Source organism: Chiloscyllium plagiosum, unplaced genomic scaffold (assembly GCF_037043375.1).
Source record: "Chiloscyllium plagiosum isolate Xiang-an unplaced genomic scaffold, Cpla_swu_hap1 HiC_scaffold_21, whole genome shotgun sequence".
In the NCBI taxonomy this organism is placed as follows: Eukaryota; Metazoa; Chordata; class Chondrichthyes; order Orectolobiformes; family Hemiscylliidae; genus Chiloscyllium; species Chiloscyllium plagiosum.
In genome coordinates, this window is record NW_028270159.1 from 2654437 (window position 1) to 2676091 (window position 21655).

General features: G+C 47.7%; 1 protein-coding gene across 6 annotated transcripts in view; it reads right to left on the reverse strand.

The window, feature by feature from the left end:
• Positions 1 to 21655, reverse strand: part of vav2 (vav guanine nucleotide exchange factor 2) — a 216647-nt gene that overhangs the window by 47877 nt on the left and 147115 nt on the right. For 4 of the 6 annotated variants that reach the window (XM_087998124.1, XM_087998125.1, XM_087998126.1 and 1 more), the window contains 6 exons: positions 20459 to 20560; positions 19989 to 20077; positions 14232 to 14251; positions 12790 to 12814; positions 10738 to 10868; positions 4296 to 4370 (listed from right to left, as the gene is read on the reverse strand). In XM_087998124.1, the coding sequence (XP_087854250.1) occupies positions 4296 to 4370; positions 10738 to 10868; positions 12790 to 12814; positions 14232 to 14251; positions 19989 to 20077; positions 20459 to 20560 (442 nt within the window). The remainder of the gene's footprint in view (positions 1 to 4295; positions 4371 to 10737; positions 10869 to 12789; positions 12815 to 14231; positions 14252 to 19988; positions 20078 to 20458; positions 20561 to 21655) is intronic. The other 2 variants (XM_087998128.1, XM_087998129.1) reach the window with 1 other exon arrangement.

The following is a 21655-nucleotide window of genomic DNA, read 5'->3' on the forward strand; positions in this document are numbered from 1 at the left end:
GACCACACTGACTGATCTTGACAAGGTGTTACAGACCTGGCGAGACCCCCCTCAAAACATTTCAAGGAAGTAGCCCAAATCCTAACTTTGGTTTTAAGCAGGTGTTGTGTGGATATTTCAGGAGAGATACAGCTGGTCAAACCACTTAGTTTTAAGCAAAACAATTTATTTACAATTTTGTGGTGCAACCATACTTGGAGTATTTTGCACAGTTCTGGTCACCGCATTATAGGAAGGATGTATAAGCTTTAGGAAGTGTTCAGAGGATATTTATTAGGATGCTGCCTGGTATGGAGGGAAGGTCTTACGAGGAAAGGCTGAGGGTCTTGAGACTGTTTTCGTCAAAGAGATAAAGATTGAGAGGTGACTTAATTGAGACATATAAGATAATCAGAGGATGAGATAGGGTGGAAGTTACAGCCTTTTTCCTTGGATGGATATGGTTAGCATGAGGGGACATCGCTATAAATTGAGGGGTGATAAATATGACAGATGTCAGAGGTGGTTTTTTTCACTCAGACAGTCATGAGTGCATGCAATGCACTGCCTGAAACAATTGTAGACTCATCAACTTTGAGGAATTTTTTTGTCATTGGATAGGCATATGGACGAGAATGGAATAGTGTCGTTTAGATGGGCTTCAGATTGGTTCCACAGGGCAGTGCAACATCAAGGGCTGAAGGGCCTGTATTACACTGTAATGTTCTATGTTCTGTGTTCCATTACCGAATAAAACACAAAACAAAATAGAACACAAGATAGAATAACTCAACCTACCCAAACACCCAACAGACTACCCCAACTTAAAGATGCTGTTCCAAATACACTGTGCTGCCATCTGGCTTGGACCACACGAGGCAGGACTCCTACATGTGAATCAGCTATGTCATGAGCAAGGACAAATTGTATTCTTGGAGTTGAGAGTTTGTCCAGTACTCCTACCATTAATTCTACACTCTTCACTGGAGACTCTAACCTCACTTTACATAGTTGAGTGCTTCTTGTCTAACTGTGAATTCCCATTACTAGTACCTTTTCTGGCAATAATCCTTCAGAGGTATATATCTCCTCATCTTTCAACATCATAGATTGAGAGGATCCTGTATCTTTTAATATTATACCCTCTTTACCTGCTGCTCTTGGCCAATGTGAGTAAACTTTACCTTCTCAGGTATATGCTTTAAGAAGATCTGGCACTTCCTCCTTAACCACCTTCTGACCAGGTTGTACATTCTGGTGCAGCTTTCTAGCCTCCACTGTACTTTCTGTTACCATTCCAACAAAATTCATTGGCTTATCCTGTTTTCCAACATCTGGTTCCCAATGCTTTTCCTAACCCACCAACACTGATTTCATGTGGCCTACTTTATTGCAGTGAAAACACCAAGAATTTTAACTTCTCTGTCCCCTTCAAGGGTTTCCTTTTTACCCTGTGGTAACTTATCCTTATGGTCTTCACTGAGATCTACCCATGATCTGATTGTATCTCTGTGGGTAATCCTTCCACGCAAGGATTTCTCTTTTCCCCAAATTCTATCCCTCACAGACTGAAATTGATATTGGAAGCCAAACTTTGATTTATGGACCAACTCATAACCATCAGTCATTTCAGCTGCTAATCTTGCTGTTTTAACTCTCTGTTCTTCCACATGAGTTCTCATTACTTCAGGAAGCAAATTTTTGAACTCCTCCAAAATAATCTTCTCTCGAAGAGTGTCATAGGTTTGCTCCATTTTTAACACACCCAAAATTACTTTGTTTGATCCTTTCAAACTCAATGTAGGTTTGACCAGGGTCCTTCCTTGGATTCCTGAAACATTGTCTGTAGGCTTCTGGCACAAGCTCATATGAATTTAAAATGGCTTTTGTCACCTCTCCATATGCCCTAGATAGTGATGCAAATACCTCACTAGTTCCACTTACAAGTTACGTTCAAATCAACAAAACCCACGTGGTCACTAGCCACTGCATTTGTTTAGAACATAGAACATAGAAAAGTACAGCACAGAACAGGCCCGTTGGCCCATGATGTTGTGCCGAGACTTAATCCTAATGTAAAATATAGTAACTTAACCTACGCACCCCTCAACTCACTGCTATCCATGTGCATGTCCTACAGTCGCTTAAATGTCCCCAATGACTCTGCTTTCACCAGCACAGCTGGCAATGCATTCTATGCATTCACAACTCTCTGCGTAAAGCTACCTTTTCAAATGAGATTGAAAATGCTGTCACCTCCTTCTCATCAAATTTAAGATATGCTTGAATATATTTAAACAGTTTCTCACCAGGTATTTGGCTACCATGGTTTTGCTCATCCTCACTCTCTTCCTCACTCAGTTTACCTTCAGCCCTCATCTCCATCCTTTTAAGCTGATTTTCCTGTCTAAGTGCCAATTTCTGAAGTTCAAGCTCCTCCTTCTTCCTTTCCTCTTTTTTTCTCGTTCTTTTTGCTTTGTTAAAGCGATTTCTTCTTTTTCTCTCTCTTCTGCTTTTAATTGTAATTCAAACTGTTTCATTTCTGTTGCCCTTTCATTTTTTGCCTCTAACTCAAGCTGCTTCATTTTCAATTGAATTTTAGCCATCTTGAAAGCTTCTGATGATGTTTCCAGCAAATTTAAATGCTGAGCTATTGCTGTAATTATACCCCCTTTCCTCATGGAAGGAGGCAGCTCCAACTCCAGCTCCAGCTGGTCAGCTAATTCCAGCAGCTTGGCCTTAACCACCTTTTACAAAACTCCCAAAGTCACTTCAGCCACAACCAGAGAATTGGTGACTGAAAGAGTGAGAGTCAGTGTGTGTGGGACTGTACCCCAGTGAGAGTCAGTGTTTGTGGGACTGTACCCCAGTGAGAGTCAGTGGGTGTGGGACTGTACCCCAGTGAGAGTCAGTGTGTGAGGGACTGTACCCCAGTGAGAGTCAGTGTGTGTGGGAGCTGTACCCCAGTGAGAGTCAGTGTGTGTGGGAGCCATACCCCAGGGAGAGTCAGTGTGTGTGGGAGCCGTACCCCAGTGAGAGTCAGTGTGTGTGGGAGCCGTACCCCAGTGAGAGTCAGTGTGTGTGGGAGCCGTACCCCAGTGAGAGTCAGTGTGTGTGGGAGCCGTACCCCAGTGAGAGTCAGTGTGTGTGGGAGCCGTACCCCAGTGAGAGTCAGTGTGTGTGGGAGCCGTACCCCAGGGAGAGTCAGTGTGTGTGGGAGCCGTACCCCAGTGAGAGTCAGTGTGTGTGGGAGCCGTACCCCAGTGAGAGTCAGTGTGTGTGGGAGCCGTACCCCAGTGAGAGTCAGTGTGTGTGGGAGCCGTACCCCAGTGAGAGTCAGTGTGTGTGGGAGCCGTACCCCAGTGAGAGTCAGTGTGTGAGGGACCGTACCCCAGTGAGAGTCAGTGTGTGTGGGAGTGTACCCCAGTGAGAGTCAGTGTGTGTGGGAGTGTACCCCAGTGAGAGTCAGTGTGTGTGGGAGCTGTACCCCAGGAGAGTCAGTGTGTGTGGGTCTGTACCCCAGTGAGAGTCAGTGTGTGTGGGAGTGTACCCCAGTGAGAGTCAGTGTGTGTGGGAGCTGTACCCCAGTGAGAGTCAGTGTGTGTGAGACTGTACCCCAGTGAGAGTCAGTGTGTGTGGGAGCTGTACCCCAGTGAGAGTCAGTGTGTGTTGGAGCTGTACCCCAGTGAGAGTCAGTGTGTGTGGGAGCCATACCCAAGCTGTGGTCGGTTTTAGACGAACCGTGTAGCATTAGTCAGATTTGCCTCACATGGATAGATGACAGTTGCCTGTGCTCGTAATGTGTACTGCCTATGCAATCCCACAATTTTTCCACGTAATCAACACACTGTTCCATTTTCTATTTTACAAACCTTCCAGATTTCTAACAACTCAATTTGCTGCTGATAGGCCCTCTGCACAATGACACCAACTCCCTCCCACACCGACACCGACATCGACAGACTACCCCCCCACACCTGCACCGACACCCCCACCACCCCCCTCACTGGCATTGACATCCCCACCACCACCCCCACACCCACTCCCCCCCCACAGCACGACACCCCCATGCCCCTCCCACACCCCGACACCCTCACGCACCCCCCCACACACCCCCACGCACCCCCCCTCACACCCCGACACCCCCACGCACCCCCCCAAACCCTGACACCCCCACGCCCCCCACACCCCCACGCATCCCCCCACACCCTGACACCCCCACGCATCCCCCCACACCCTGACACCCCCACTGCCCCCCACTCCCCGACTCCCCCACCCCATCTCCCACACACCCTCCTCATCCTGCACTCACTTACCCGCGAGTCCACCGGACAGGGCTTCACATAGGAGCCTGGGAACCAACCAGAGCGCTTGGTTTGACTGACCTTCCCCTGGAGTAAGGATAAACATTTTCAGTGGTAGCTGGTATCACTCAGTGCTACCCAAAGATATCCCCATCCATCACCACTTTGACACACCAGGACCCAAGCTCCTCAAACTCAGGGAATTTTTTTTTTGCAGCAGAGAGCAGCGGGAGCTGGGCGGAAGTGAAGTCGGAGCGCAGAGCCGGTCGGGAAGGTAAGTGATTGTTATTTGAGTGGAGAAGGAACCCGAGACACAACACGTGTAGTGTCTCCCACCCTCCCTCTCCTCTAACCTAAAAAAAAGGTAAGCTACTCAGTGTTCTTGTTTTGGAGACGAAGTGTAGAGTTATGGCAGCGCAGGCAGTGGAATGTTCCTCCTGCAGGATGTTTGAGGTAGGGGTGACCACCGATACTCCTGCCGACTTCATCTGCAGGAAGTGCAGTCAGATCCTGATCCTCACAGAACAAGTTAGGGAACTGGAGCTGGAGTTGGATGAACTGAGGATTATTCAAGAGGCTGAGAGGGTGATAGATAGAAGCTACAGGGACATAGTTACGCCAGAGAACAGAGGTAGCTGGGTAACAGTTAGAGGTGGGAAGGGGAGGAAGCAGGCAGTGCAGGGATCCCCTGTGGTCGTTCCCCTAAACAATAGGTATACCGCTTTGGATACTGTTGGGGGGGACGGCCTAGCAGGGGTAAGCTGCAGTGACCGGGTCTCTGGCATGGGGTCCAGCTCTGAGGCCCAGGAGGGAAAGGGGGAGAGGAGGAGAGCGCTAGTTTAGATTAGATTAGATTACTTACAGTGTGGAAACAGGCCCTTCGGCCCAACAAGTCCACACCGACCCGCCGAAGCGCACCCACCCAGACCCATTCCCCTACATTTACCCCTGCACCTAACACTATGGGCAATTTAGCATGGCCAATTCACCTGACCTGCACATCTTTGGACTGTGGGAGGAAACCGGAGCACCCGGAGGAAACCCACGCAGACACGGGGAGAACGTGCAAACTCCACACAGTCGGTCGCCTGAGGCGGGAATTGAACCCGGGTCTCTGGCGCTGTGAGGCAGCAGTGCTAACCACTGTGCACCGTGCCGCCCACAAAGTCTCCTAGTTATAGGAGACTCTATAGTTAGAGGGATGGACAGGCGGTTCTGTGGACATGGGCGAGACTCTCGGATGGTTTGTTGCCTCACGGGTGCCAGGGTCCGAGACGTCTCGGACCGTGTCTTCAGAATCCTTAAGGGGGAGGGTGTGCAGCCAGAAGTCGTGGTGCACGTTGGCACCAACAACATAGGTAGGCAGAGGGTGGGGAGGTCATTCAGGAGCTCAGGGAGTTAGGCTGGAAGCTAAAAGCTAGGACAGACAGAGTCGTCATCTGTGGGTTGTTGCCGGTGCCACGTGACAGTGAGGCAAGGAATAGGGAGAGAGTGCAGTTGAACACGTGGCTGCAAGGATGGTGTAGGAGGGAGGGCTTCAGGTATTTGGACAATTGGACTACATTCTGGGGAAGGTGGGACCTGTACAAGCAGGACGGGTTGCACCTGAACCAGAAGGGCACCAATATCCTGGGAGGTAGGTTTGCTAGCACTCTTCGGGGGGGTTTAAACTAATTTGGCAATGGGATGGGATCCGGACTTGTAGTCCAGCAAGTAGGCTAGCTGTTTTTCAGGATGTCCAAGAATGTAGGGAGGCTGTGGAGAAGGTAGCACTGACAGGGAATACTTGCGGACACAGAGATGGGTTCAAGTGCGTATACTTCAACGCAAGGAGTATCAGAAATAAGGTGGGTGAACTTAAGGCGTGGATCGGTACCTGGGACTACGATGTTGTGGCCATCACGGAAACGTGGATAGAAGAGGAACAGGAATGGTTGTTGGAGGTTCCTGGTTACAGATGTTTCAGTAAGATTAGGGGGTGTGGTAAAAAAGGAGGGGGATGGCATTGCTAATTAGAAATGGTATAACGGCTGCAGAAAGGAAGTTCAAGGGGGATCTGCCTTTGGAGGTAGTATGGGCTGAAGTCAGAAATAGGAAAGGTGCAGTCACCTTGTTGGGTGTTTACTATAGGCCCCCCAATAGCAGCAGAGATGTGGAGAAACAGATTGGGAAACAGATTTTGGAAAGGTGCAGAAGCCACAGGGTAGTAGTCATGGGCGATTTCAACTTCCCAAATATTGATTGGAAGCTCTTTAGATCAAGTAGATTGGACGGGGCAGTGTTTGTGCAGTGTGTCCAGGAAGCTTTTCTAACTCAGTATGTAGATTGTCCGACCAGAGGGGAGGCCATTTTGGATTTGGTTCTTGGTAACGAACCGGGACAAGTGATGGGCTTGTTAGTGGGTGAGCATTTTGGTGATGGTGACCACAATTGGTTATGGAGAGAGATAGGTGCGTGCAACAGGGTAGATTTTACAATTGGGGGAAGGGTAAATACAGTATCTGAGGAGCATAAGTTGGGAGCATTGGCTGTCAGGGAAGGATGTCGTGGAAATATGGAACTTTTTCAAGGAACAGATACGACGTGTCCTTGATATGTATGTACCGGTCAGGCAGGAAAGAGATGGTCGTGTGAGGGAACCTTGGTTGACGAGGGAGGTTGAATGTCTAGTAAAGAGGAAGAAGGAGGCTTACATAAGGTTGAGGAAACAAGGTTTAGACAGAGCGTTGGAGGGATACAGGATAGCGAGAAGGGAGCTGAAGAAAGGGATTAGGAGAGCTAAGAGAGGGCATGAAAAATCTTTGGCGGGTAGGATCAAGGATAACCCAAAGGCATTTTATGCGTATGTGAGAAACATGAGAATGACGAGAACGAGGGTAGGTCCGATCAAGGACAGTAGTGGGAGACTGTGTATTGAGTCGGAAGAGATAGGAGAGGTCTTGAATGAGTATTTTTCTTCAGTATTTACAAACGAGAGGGACCGTATTGTTGAAGAGGAGAGTGTGAAACGGACTGGTAAGCTAGAAGAGATACTTGTTAGGAAGGAAGATGTGTTGGGCATTTTGAAAAACTTGAGGATAGACAAGTCCCCCGGGCCTGACGGGATATATCCTAGGATTATGTGGGAAGCAAGAGAGGAAATTGCAGAACCGTTGGCAATGATCTTTTCGTCTTCACTGTCAAGTGGGGGGGGGGGGGGGGGGAGTACCAGGGGACTGGAGAGTGGCGAATGTTGTGCCCCTGTCCAAAAAGGGAATAGGGATAACCCTGGGAATTACAGGCCAGTTAGTCTTACTTCGGTGGTAGGCAAAGTAATGGAAAGGGTACTGAGGGATAGGATTTATGAGTATCTGGAAAGACACTGCTTGATTAGGGACAGCCAGCACGGATTTGTGAAGGGTAGGTCTTGCCTTACAAGTCTTATTGAATTCTTTGAGGTGACCAAGCATGTGGATGAGGGTAGAGCAGTGGATGTAGTGTACATGGATTTTAGTAAGGCATTTGATAAGGTTCGAAGAGAAAATGAGGTCTGCAGATGCTGGAGATCAGAGATGGAAATGTGTTGCTGGAGAAGCGCAGCAGGTCAGGCAGCATCTAGGGAACAGGAGAATCGACGTTTCGGGCATTAGCCCTTCTTCAGGAATGAGGAAAGTTTGTCCAGCAGGCTAAGATAAAAGATAGGGAGGAGGGACTTGGGGGAGGGGCGTCGGAAATGTGATAGGTGGAGGGAGGTTAAGGTGAGGGTGATAGGTCAGACTGGGGTGGGGGCGGAGAGGTCGGGAAGAAGATTGCAGGTTAGGGAGGCGGTGCTGAATTTGATTGAGACAGGCTGGGGGGAGGGGAAATGAGGAAACTGGTGAAATCCGAGTTCATCCCTTGTGGTTGGAGGGTTCCTAGCCGGAAGATGAGGCGTTCTTCCTCCAACCGTCGTTTCGCTGTGGTCTGACGATGGAGGAGTCCAAAGACCTGCATATCCTTGGTGGAGTGGGAGGGGGAATTGAAATGTTGAGCTACAGGGTGGTTGGGTTGGTTGGTCCGGGTGTCCCAGAGGTGTTCTCTGAAACGCTCCGCAAGTAGGCGGCCTGTCTCCCTGGTTCCCCATGGTAGGCTTATGCGGACAGTCAGGAGGCATGGGATAGTGGGAAATTTGGCCAGTTGGATAGAGAACTGGCTAACCGGTCAAAGTCAGAGAGTGGTGGGAGATGGTAAATATTCAGCCTGGAGCCCAGTTACAAGTGGAGTTCCGCAGGGATCAGTTCTGGGTCCTCTGCTGTTTGTAATGTTTATTAATGACTTGGTAGAGGGAGTTGAAGGGTGGGTCAGTAAATTTGCAGACAATACGAAGATTGGTGGAGTTGTGGATAGTGAGGAGGGCTGTTGTCGGCTGCAAAGGGACTTAGATATGATGCAGAGCTGGGCTGAGGATTGGCAGATGGAGTTCAACCCTGTCAAGTGTGAGGTTGTCCACTTTGGAAGGACAAATAAGAATGCGGAATACAGGGTTAACGGTAGGGTTCTTAGTAAGGTGGAGGAACAGAGGGATCTTGGGGTCTATGTACATAGATTTTTGAAAGTTGCCATTCAGATGAATAGAGCTTGTAAGAAGGCCTATGGAGTATTATCGTTCATTAGCAGAGGGATTGAATTCAAGAGTCGTGAAGTGATGTTGCAGCTGTACAGGACCTTGGTTAGGCCACATTTGGAGTACTGTGTGCAGTTCTGGTCGCCTCACTTTAGGAAAGATGTGGAAGCTTTGGAGAGGGTTCAGAGAAGATTTACCAGGATGTTGCCTAGAATGGAGAATAGGTCGTACGAGGATAGGTTGAGAGTGCTAGGCCTTTTCTCATTGGAACGGCGAAGGATGAGGGGTGACTTGATAGAGGTTTATAAGATGACCAGGGGAATAGATAGAGTAGACAGTCAGAGACTTTTCCCCCGGGTACAACAGAGTGTTACAAGGGGACATAAATTTAAGGTGAAGGGTGGAATGTATAGGGGAGATATCAGGGGTAGGTTCTTTACCCAGAGAGTGGTGGGGGCATGGAATGCGCTGCCTGTGGGAGTGGCAGAGTCAGAATCATTGGTGACCTTTAAGCGGCAATTGGATAGGTACATGGATGGGTGCTTAAGCTAGGACAAATGTTCGGCACAACATCGTGGGCCGAAGGGCCTGTTCTGTGCTGTATTGTTCTATGTTCTATGTTCTATTCAGTGCAAATCCTCCCCCCACTCCTTCCAACTGGAACTGTGCTCCCTGCAAAACACAAACTTCTGAACAGGACAATTCAGTGAGAGGGATATTGACAAGCTGGATGTAAAACTAAATGGACACGTTAGAAATGGGTAAAACTGAAGTAAAGCCAAAAAGAGAAAGAAATTGAAAAGTTTTGCAATTATTTTAAAATGTTCAGATTGCATTTTGTGGAAAAGAAAATATAAGCAACAAAATGTCTGAACATCAAAATAAATCTGAAAAGAACAAAAAAACATTTCAGAGAGTATCAGAGAGGAAAGGGAAGTAGACTGTGGGGGAGGATGACAGAAAGAAACCAGGAACACACATCAGAATCAATTGATTGGCATCACAGGGTTACACATCACACATCACACAGGACAGTGGAGGAGGCACAAATAGAAATTGCTGGAAAAGCTCAGCAGGTCTGTGGAGAGAAATTAGTTAATGTTTCAGGTCAAGTGAGCTTTCCTCAGAACTGAGTGGAAGAAGAAACGACTGCCTTAGAGAAGAGCAGGAATCAGAAAATTATTCTCCACGTTTCTATGAATCAGTGAGAGAGAGTTGGACGAGAGAACAGAGGTTCCCTGTACACAGCCTGCAGAGAACAAGCCTCTCTCGAGCACCTTTATACAGAAATAAAACTCAAAGACTTTCATGGAAGCATAAAAACAAAGGAGAAGACATCAGCGTTGAGAGAGTTCAGAAAAGGAAAGAATGGACAACTTTAGGGATGAAATCCTAGAGATTGGGGCCAAACCATCTGAAAGCACATCTCCCCGTGGGGGAACGGTCATTGACATAGTGAGTGATTGAGACCAGAATTGTGGATTGACCCAGTTACAGGTGTTCCTCCCATTGAGTTCCTCACTGAGTTCTGATCTGGGTGAGAGTGGTGCTGGAAAAGCACAGCAGTTCAGGCAGCATCCAAGGAGCAGGAAAATCGACGTTTCGGGCAAAAGCCCTTCATCAGGAGGCTTTTGCCCGAACATCGATTTTCCTGCTCCTCGGATGCTGCCTGAACTGTTGTGCTTTTCCAGCACCACTCTGACCTAGACTCTGGTTTCCAGCATCTGCAGTCCTTGTTTTTACCGGAATTCTGATCTGGCCCATGCAATGATGCTTATTCAGAGAGCCAGTGCAAACTCAATGGACCAAACCCACACCAACATCCTGCAATAACTCCACCATTTTGGCTGTAAGCTGCCTGGTGAGACTGACCTCCCACCATGGTGAGTCTGGATCTCCCTTCAGCAGTTCAATCACCTCTCCAGTCTGAAAGCTGAGAATCGGTTTCCCTGCAGGGGGTGGGGGTGTTCCAAGGTACGTACGAATTGTGAGCATTCTGGGACCTGGAAATAAAATGCAAAAAAGTTGCATGTCCATTGCCTTCTGAATTCAATGTAGAAGAAGACAGGACGTTGCAGTTCACCACATTAAATACACACATACCGGCAATGTCAGCAATACTCTGCTGACCCAAAGCTGGGGTAGGATGGGAACTAAGGGCATTATCTCAGTGTATTAGCGCTGAGGGAGCGCCGCACTAGTAGATGTAGTGTACCTGGACTTTCAGAAAGCTTTTGATAAAGTCCCACATAGGAGGTTAGTGAGCAAAATTAGGGCGCATGGTATTGGGGGCAAAGTACTAACTTGGATTGAAAGTTGGTTGGCTGATAGGAAACAAAGAGTAGTGATAAACGGCTCCATTTCAGAATGGCAGGCAGTGACCAGTGGGGTACCGCAAGGATCAGTGCTGGGACCGCAGCTTTTTACAATATATGTTAATGATATAGAAGATGGTATTAGTAATAACATTAGCAAATTTGCTGATGATACTAAGCTGGGTGGCAGGGTGAAATGTGAGGAGGATGTTAGGAGATTACAGGGTGACCTGGACAGGTTAGGTGAGTGGTCAGATGCATGGCAGATACAGTTTAATGCGGATAAATGTATGGTTATCCACTTTGGTGGCAAGAACAGGAAGGCAGATTACTACCTAAATGGAATCAATTTAGGTAAAGGGGCAGTACAGAGAGATCTGGGTGTTCTTGTACACCAGTCAATGAAGGTAAGCATGCAGGTACAGCAGGTAGTGAAGAAGGCTAATAGCATGCTGGCCTTCATAACAAGAGGGATTGAGTATAGAAGCAAAGAGGTTCTTCTGCAGCTGTACAGGGCCCTGGTGAGACCACACCTGGAGTACTGTGTGCAGTTCTGGTCTCCAAATTTGAGGAAAGACATTCTGGCTATTGAGGGAGTGCAGCGTAGGTTCACAAGGTCAATTCCTGGAATGGCAGGATTGCCTTACACTGAAAGACTGGTGCGACTGGGCTTGTATACCCTTGAGTTTAGAAGACTGAGAGGGGATCTGATTGAGACATATAAGATTATTAAAGGATTGGACACTCTGGAGGCTGTTTCCGCTGATGGGTGAGTGCCGAACCAGAGGACACAGCTTAAAAATACGGGGTAGACCATTTAGGACAGAGATGAGGAGAAACTTCTTCACCCAGAGAGTGGTGGCTGTGTGGAATGCTCTGCCCCAGAGGGCAGTGGAGGCCCAGTCTCTGGATTCATTTAAGAAAGAGTTGGATAGAGCTCTCAAGGATTGTGGAATCAAGGGTTATGGAGATAAGGCAGGAACAGGATACTGATTAAGGATGATCAGCCATGATCATATTGAATGGTGGTGCAGGCTCGAAGGGCTGAATGGCCTACTCCTGCACCTATTGTTTATTGTCTAATGTCACTGTCAGAGGGTCAGTGCTGAGGGAGTGGGCACTGTCGGAGGGTCAGCGCTGAGGGAGCGCCGCACTGTCGGAGGGTCAGTGCTGAGGCAGGGTCAGTGCTGAGGCAGCATCACACTGTCGGAGGGTCAGTGCTGAAGGAGTGCCACACTGTTGGAGGGTCAGTGTTGAGGGAGCGCCGCACTGTCAGAGGGTTAGGTGCTTGGGAGCAAAATATTGCAGGTTCCATCCTTTTGACGAGAAGTTAACCCAAGTGCCAGGTGGATGTATATTATTCTTTGGCTAACAGCTGACAATGGGCAGGGAGTTTCTGCTGGTGACGACTGATAATTATTACCCAACAACATGACAACAGATTTTCGGCTTGTTAGGACATCACTGTACATGGGATCTTGCTGTGTGCATAATGCTGCCTTAGTCTCGATTCCAGCAGTGGTCATATTGGCTGTTGCTGCATTGTGATAGCAGCAGGTTGCACACTTGCTGTTTGGAGTAATCTCTGCACACAGGGATTTACACGTACCTGCTCCCACTGGCTGTCCTCCATCCTGTGAACAAAAACAGCAAAGTCATTTTTTTGCGGGTGAGATGACATGGAAATTTATCAGTAATTCTGTAAGTTTGTGCAGACTGATCAATGAACAGGAAAGGAGGAAATGTCAGTCAGCCTCAGCTCATACTGGGTCAAATATGGTGCCCATCAGCCTCGTCTGCTCGAGGAAAACCAACCCATACAATGTCTCCACATTGATGAAATTTTCTAGCCTTAGCAACATTCCTGTAAATCTCCTCATTATTCTCTCTGTAACAATTATAACCTCCCTGTAATATTGGGGCCACAACTCAGCACTGGCCTAACCAGGGTCTATATAATTCCAGCATTACATTCACACATAACGTAACAAGGTGATGCACAGGTGATCTCATTGACAGTCAGTGTGTGTGGGAGTGTACCCCAGTGAGAGTCAGTGTGTGTGGGACTGTACCCCAGTGAGAGTCAGTGTGTGCGGAAGTGTACCCCAGTGAGTGTCAGTGTGTGTGGGACTGTACCCCAGTGAGAGTCAGTGTGTGTGGGAGTGTACCCCAGTGAGAGTCAGTGTGTGTGGGAGCTGTACCCAAGTGAGAGTCAGTGTGTGTGGGAGTGTACCCCAGTGAGAGTCAGTGTGTGTGGGAGTGTACCCCAGTGAGAGTCAGTGTGTGTGGGAGTGTACCCCAGTGAGAGTCAGTGTGTGTGGGAGTGTACCCCAGTGAGAGTCAGTGTGTGTGGGAGTGTACCCCAGTGAGAGTCAGTGTATGTGGGAGCTGTACCCCAGTGAGAGTCAGTGTGTGTGGGAGCCGTACCCCAGTGACAGTCAGTGTGGGTGGGAGCTGTACCCCAGTGAGAGTCAGTGTGGGTGGGAGCCGTACCCCAGTGAGAGTCAGTGTGTGGGAGTCGTACCCTAGTGAGAGTCAGTGTGTGTGGGAGCCGTACCCCAGTGACAGTCAGTGTGGGTGGGAGCTGTACCCCAGTGAGAGTCAGTGTGTGTGGGAGCCGTACCCTAGTGACAGTCAGTGTGGGTGGGAGCCGTACCCCAGTGAGAATCAGTGTGTGTGGGAACTGTATTCCAGTGAGATTCAGTGTGTGTGGGACTGTCCCCCAGTGAGAGTCAGTGTGTGTGGGACTGTCCCCCAGTGAGAGTCAGTGTGTGAGGGACTGTACCCCAGCGAGAATCAGTGTGTGTGTGAGCTGTACTCCAGTGAGAGTCAGTGTGTGTGGGAGCTGTACCCCAGTGAGAGTCAGTGTGTGTGGGACTGTACCCCAGTGAGAGTCAGTGTGTGTGTGAGCTGTACCCCAGTGAGAGTCAGTGTGAGTGGGACTGTACCTCAGTGAGAGTCAGTGTGTGTGTGAGCTGTACCCCAGTGAGAGTCAGTGTGAGTGGGACTGTACCGTAGTGAGTCAGTCTCTTAATTTTATTAATAACTTACCAAATCATCAGCTGCTAAATCTGGAAAGAAATGGAGATTTTGTTCGGTTATAAAGTAAGCACTACAATCAGACATGCGCTGCATGCAAACTCCCATTCTCATGCAGTTTCCAGTCGTTCCCACCCTCCCCTCTGATTGTTCACTCTTAATTCTTCCAGGATTTTGGTGACATGTTCAATTCTCCTTTTTCTGGTGAGGCTGTCCCCGTGCAGAAGAGGCAGTGGTCTGGATATTAGCAAAGATGTGTCAAGCCTGGGGCTGCTGGTAAGTGGCCAATCAGACTTGGAACAGTGGGGATTAACAGCAATCTGACCTCGAAGCTGGCGTGTGACACATGGGGCAGATGCCTGATGCTCTACCCAGCTTAGTGATCACATCCCATCAATTAATGAAAAGACCACTAACATTGAAGACCCCCACCCAGAGAACGCCCTGTGGACCCTTACACTGTTTCCACCACAGGGTGGCCAACACAGAGGTGCATGGACTCATCAGCCAACTGTGGGTGAGGACGTTGGCAGAAGCTGGTAAGCTATAGGAGTTTTCCTTGACAATGTTTGACCCAATGTCATGAGACTTCATAGGGTCCAGAGTCAATATTGAGACATCAAAAATGGGAGCAGGAGTGGGCCATTCAGCCCATCAAGCCTGCTCCTACATTCAACATGATCATGGCTGATTGTCTATCACCAAGGCATACTCCTACTCTCTACCAAAACCCCTTAATGCCTTCAGTCTCTAAAAACCTATAATTTTTCTTGAACATATCCAGTTCCCCAGATTCCATGGTGTGGAATCACACAGGTTTCCCACCCTTTGCGTGAAGACATTCTGCTCATCTCAGTCTGAAATGGTCCCGCTGTATATCTTGAGTCTGTGACCCTCAATCATTTAATCCCATCTTGGCCTTCACTCCACCTTCCTGTCCACTCCCCATAACCCTTTAGCCTGGGATAAATTTTTAATTAGGAACAGGTTGAAGGATTAATGGAGAGTGGGCAGGCAATAGGAGTTGAGGCTGAGATGAGGTCAGTCACGATTGTATTAAATGGCAGAACAGGCTCAAGGGGTGGCAGTAGTCTACTGGTATTATCGCTAGGCTATTAATCCAGAAACTCAGCTGATCTCTGGGAACCCAGGTTCAAATCCCATCACATCATGGCAAATAGTGGAATTTAAATTCAATTTAAAAATCTGGAATTCAGAATCTAATGATGATCATAAATCCATCGACAATAGTGAGAAAACCCCATCTGGTTCACTAATGTCCTTCAGGGAAGGAAATCTGCTATCTTGACTTGGATCTGGCCTATATGTAACTCCAGACCCACAGCAATGTGGTTGACTCTGAAATAGCCCAGCAAGTCACTCAGTCGTATCGATCGCTACAAAGTCTCAACAAAGAAATTTAACCGGACGGACCATCAGGCATCGATTTAGACACCAGAAAAGAACAGGCAGAAACAGCTCTGCTGACCCGGCAAATTCCACCTCACTATGATCAGGGGGCTAGTGCCAACATGGGGACAGCTGTCTCACAGACTAATCAAGCAACAGCCTGACATAGTCATACTCAGGGTATCATAACTTACAGACAACGTCCCCAACACCACTATCATCATCCCAGAATACATCCTGTCCCATCAGCAGGACAGACCCAGCAGAGGGGGCAACACAGTGGAATACAGTCCAGAAGCAGGGATATTGACTCAACATTGACTCCGGACCCGATTAAACATTGGTAAGGAAACCTTGATGAATTGCCATTCCTCCATGTTGAACAACACTTGAAGGAAGCATTGAGGGTGGCAAGGGCACAGAATATACTCTGGGTAAGGGATTTCAATGCCCATTACCAAGATTGGCTCAGCAGCAGCACTACTGATCGAGCCAGTCAGGTCCTAAAGGAAATAGCTGCCAGACTGGGTCTGCAGCAGGTGATGAGGGAACTAACAAGAGGGAAATTCATACTTGACCTCATGCTTACCAATCTGCCAGCTGCAGATGAATCTGTCTATGACAGTATCGGTAAGAGTGACCACCACACAGTCCTTGTGGAGACAAAGTCCCACCTTCACATTGAGAATACCCTCCATCGTGTTGTGTGGCACTATCACCGTGCTAAATGGGACAGACTTCAAACAGATCAATCAACTCAAAACTGAGTATCCACGAGGCGCTGTGTGCCAACAACAGCAGAACTGTACTCCAGCACAATCTGTAAACTCATGGCCCGGCATATCCCCCACTCACCCATTACCATCAGACCAGGTGATCAGCCCTGGTTCAGTGGAGAGTGCAGGGGGGTATGCCAGGAGCAGCACCAGGTATACCTGAAGGTGAGGTGTCAACCTGGTGAAACTACCAAACAGGACTACTACATGCCAAACAGTGCAAGCAGCAAGTGATTAGATTAGATTAGATTACATTACAGCGTGGAAACAGGCCCTTCAGCCCAACAAGTCCACACCGACCCGCCGAAGCGCAACCAACCCATGCCCCTACATTTACCCCTTACCTAACTCTACGGGCAATTTAGTATGGCCAATTCACCTGACCCTGCACATCTTTGGACTGTGGGAGGAAACCAGAGCACCCAGAGGAAACCCCCGCAGACACGGGGAGAATGTGCAAACTCCACACAGTCAGTCGCCTGAGGCGGGAATTGAACCCGGGTCTCAGGCGCTGTGAGGCAGCAGTGCTAACCACTGTGCCACCGTGCCGCCCTGCTTCTGATAGACAGAGCTAAGTAATCCCACAATCAACAGATCAGATCCAAGCTCAGCAGTCCTACCACATCCAGTCGTGAATGGTAGCAGACAATTAAACAACTCAGTGGAGGAGGAGGCTCCACAAATATCTCCATCCTCTATGATGGAAGAGTCCAGCACACCAGTGCAAAAGATAAGGCTGAAGCTTTTACAGCAATCTTCAGCCAGAAGTTCCGAGTGGATGATCCATCTCAGCCTCCTCCAGTGGTCCCCAGCATCACAGATACCAGTGTTCAGCCAATTCCGTTGACTACTCATCAGATCAAGAATGGTTCGGAGGTACTGGATACTGGAAAGGCTCTGGGCCTGACAACTTTCCAAACCTGACACTCCCCTAGCCAAGCTGTTTCAGTACAGTTACAACACTTGCATCTATCCGACAATGTGGAAAAATTGCCCAGGGATGTCCTCTACATAAAAGACAAATGAAACCACCCCGTCAGTCTGCTCTCGATCATCAGTAAAGTGATGGAAGGTGTCATCAACAGTGCTATCAAGCAGCACCTGCTCACCAATAACCTGCTCAGTAACACCCAGTTTGGGATTACCCCAGGGTCATTCCAGCCTTGGTTCAAAGATGGACAAAGGAGCTGAATTCCAGAGGGGAGGTCACACTCAACTTAGTGTGGCATCAAGGAGCCCGAGCAAAACTGGAATCAATAGGTATCGGGGTAAACTATCTGCTGGTTGGAGTCACACCTGGCAGATAAGAAGATGGTTGTGGTTATTGGAGGTCAGTCATCTCAGCTCCAGGAGTTCCTCAGGGTAGTGTCCTAGGTCCAACCATCTTCAGCTGCTTCAGCAGTGACCTTCCCTCTTTCATAAAGGTCAGAAGTGGGGATGTTTGCTGATGATTGCACAATATTCAGCACCATTTGCAACTCCTCAGACACTGAAGCAGTCCATGTCCACAGCTTGATGCGTGTGAATGGCAAGTGGCAAGTAACATTCGTACCGCACAAATGCCAGACTATGACCATCTCCAATTAGACAGAATGCAGTGAATCTCCAACTATCAACATGTTTGGGTGGGAGGGAGGTGCGATTATCATTGACCTAAATCTCACCTGGACTCATCACTTAAACTTGGTGGCTACAAGAGCAGGTCAGAAGTTAGAAAAACTGCAGCTAGCATTACATCCCTCCTGACTCTGCAAAGTCTGTTCATCATCTCCAAGGAACTATCAGGTTCGTGGTGGAATACTCCCACTTGCCTGATGGGTGCAGCTCCAACAATATTTAAGAAGCTCAGTACTATCCAGAACAAAACATCCTGCTTGATTGGCAGAACATTCACAAACATGAACTCCCTCAATCATGGACACTCAGTAATGGCAGTGTGTACTATCCATAAGATACACTGCAGAAATTCATCATAAATCCTTAATCAGCACCTTCCAAACGTATGACCACTTCCATCTAGAAAGACTAGAACAGCAGATACAAGAGAACAGCACCACCTGCAAGTTCCCCTCCGAGCCACTGACCATCCTGAATTGGCAATATCTCACCATTCCTGCACTGTTGGATGGGTGAAAACCGGGAATCCCTCCCCGACTGCATTGTGGGTAAACCCACAGCACGTGGACTGTGGCGGTCCAAGGGAACAGCTCATCACCACCTTCTCAAGGGCAACTTGGGACAGGTAATACAAGCTGGCCAACCAACACCCACATTGAAAGTTGCCACCCAGGTAAATAGTGCGGTGAAGAAGGCATATGGCGTACTGTCTTTTATTGGTAGAGGAATTGGGTTCCGGAGTCCTGAGGTCATGTTGCAGTTGTATAAGACTCTGGTGCGGCCGCATCTGGAGTATTGTGTGCAGTTTTGGTCCCCATACTATAAGAAGGATGTGGAGGCACTGGAACGGGTGCAGAGGAGGTTTACCAGGATGTTGCCTGATATGGTAGGAAGATCGTATGAGGAAAGGCTGAGGCACTTGGGGTTGTTTTCATTGGAGAAAAGAAGGTTTGGGGTGACTTGATAGAGGTGTACAAGATGATTAGGGGTTTAGATAGGGTTGACCATGAGAACCTTTTTCCACGTATGGAGTCAGCTTTCACGAGGGGGCATAGCTTTAAATTAAGGGGTGGTAGGTATAGGACAGATGTTAGGGGTAGGTTCTTTACTCAGCGAGTCATGAGTTCATAGAATGCCCTGCCAGTAGCAGTGGTGGACTCTCCCTCTTTATGGGCATTTAAACGGCATTGGATAGGCATATGGAGGATAGTGGGCTAGTGTAGGTTAGGTGGGCTTGGATCGGCGCAACATCGAGGGCCAAAGGGCCTGTACTGCGCTGTATTCTTCTATGTTCTATGTTCTATCCCACAAATGATTAAGGAAACAAAACTCCTACTTCTGGTTCTTATGTTCAATTTTGGTACAACTCCCAACTAAGGAGGATCTGAGGGTCAATAGGGCTGTGTTACTGTTGTCATTTCCAGTGCTCAGGTTAACGCTGGGTGGTTTGTTCTTACTACTGACTTTGTTACAGATTTAATATCACTGAGGAGCTTGCTTGGCCTTTTTAGGACAGAGTTCAGGGTCAACTACATTGCTCTGGGTCTAGAATCACATGTAAACCAGAATGAGTAAGGATGGCAGATTTCCTTCCCTTAAGGGTTTTAGTAAACTAGATGGGTTTTTCCAACAAGCGAAAATGATTTCATTGTCACCATTAGATGAACCATCATTCAATTAATTCAATTCAAATTCTGCCATCAGCCGTGGTTAAATTCAAAGCTGTGTTCCCAGAACATTAGCCTGGGCTCTGGATTACTAATCCAGTGACTTTACCAAAAACAAACCGCAGTAAATAGCCCATGTGTCAGTACAGATGGATTACTGTTTTAAACTTAGCGGATTCTCTCTCCAGATATGGAGAATGTGGTTAGCATTAGTCTGGTGTGTAGAACCTGCAGGACAGTTCTCCATGTTTCCTGCACAGGGTGGGTACAGGGGGATGTAGTGGCTGTGCTTTACGTACTGAGCTTGCATTGTGCTGCAGTCTCCAGGCATTCTTTATGGGCTCCAGCACCACAGTTGGAACAAACGTAGCCCTGGAAAAAGATCCCTCTGTGGGGAAAAAGTACAAAAGAACATTTAACTAAGGGACTGAAGTACAAACAGAAAATACAGAAAGCCCATCAGAGATGGAGGAGAAAGTGTGGTTTGTGCGTGAGTGACCAAACAAGTCAGCCTCAAGCCGGGCACACGTGTCTTCCTAAAACACGGATGATCCATCACGACATATGATAAACTTTCCTTTCAATCAAACATAATACATTTTACTTTTAATACTTTTACATCTCCTGTCCCCACCCCTGTCCACATGGTGTGACCGCCTGTAACTCATCCCTACCCACATCACTCAGCTATTCACTGAGAAGGTGGACTGGTGATAAAAGTACACAGAGAATTTCTTCAGGGGTATGGACTGAGAGCACCTGCCGTTACCTCAGCAACATCCGACATGCCTTGCAGTTGGTGAATTTGTCAAAAGTCGTCATTTGGAAGTTGTGGTAATTTGCTGTCGCTTTCTCAGGTTTAATGTTTGACCTGAAAAAGAAAGGAATTTAACGGAGACAACTGTCAAAGCTAGCACTACTCCTTAAGCCTATTATCGAAACTGTTGGTATTGTTACCCTCTTCACACTGAGCCTGGTTTTGTGATATTCGTACTCACTGGAGTGAGTGAATACCCTCACGCACACAGCAATCCTAGCCCTAACACTAACCCATAACCCAGCAGCATCCAGGGGTAGACAGAGCTACAGCTGTCACTGTAAGGCTTCAGACTGAAGCCGGGCTCAACAGGATTCAATAGCATGACAGTGTTTTACTGCAGTACACAGCAGAAAGGAGGACACCATTCAGCCCCACCACTCGGTGATATACTGACATGAGGCGACCATTCAGTCCATCTAACAATCTTCATAGTAAGAGTTTTCACTGGCCACAGGAATTTTTAATTACTTCACTATTTTTTCTGGGGATGTGAGGATCTGAAATCTGAATACAGGCTGAAGTAACTAGTTGTAGTCAAAACAACCATTTAATACATGCTCTTACTAACATATGCAGCAATAAAATGGTTTCTTAATGCAAATAACATAGAAAATGGCTTCTAGGCTGCAAATTGACAATTCTGCTTAAAGCTGCATAAAATGGCTTTTAACCTGCTAAAGCTGCATAATTGACATGACCACAGTCTGACTCTACAGAGATTACCAGACAGTGCTTCCTTTACAGCATAGAAATAACTAGACTAGATAAGACATTACTGGCCATCCTAACTGATCTTCAAGTACAGGTGCAGAAACTAGGTTTGTGAGATAAAAATATTGAATGTTGGAAAACAAAGTTGGTTCCCAGGAAATATCATTGGACTGAGTAGCTGTCAATAAAACCATTCAGTTAATTTGTTGGTAATTATGTACGATTATGGCCTGTATCTCTCTTTAAGAAAAGTATAAAAGTGTCTTTGTTTTAAGCCATGTGCACAGCTCCTCTGAGGAACACGGGAGTGTTTAACCTCTGTGTTTCTGAACGATCTGTGCCTGGCCGTATAAGAAATAAAGTGTGAAGTCTTAAAGAACCAGACTGAATGCTAGTGTTTATTGACCGATTGCGGAACAGAAGGCCCCCTTCCCC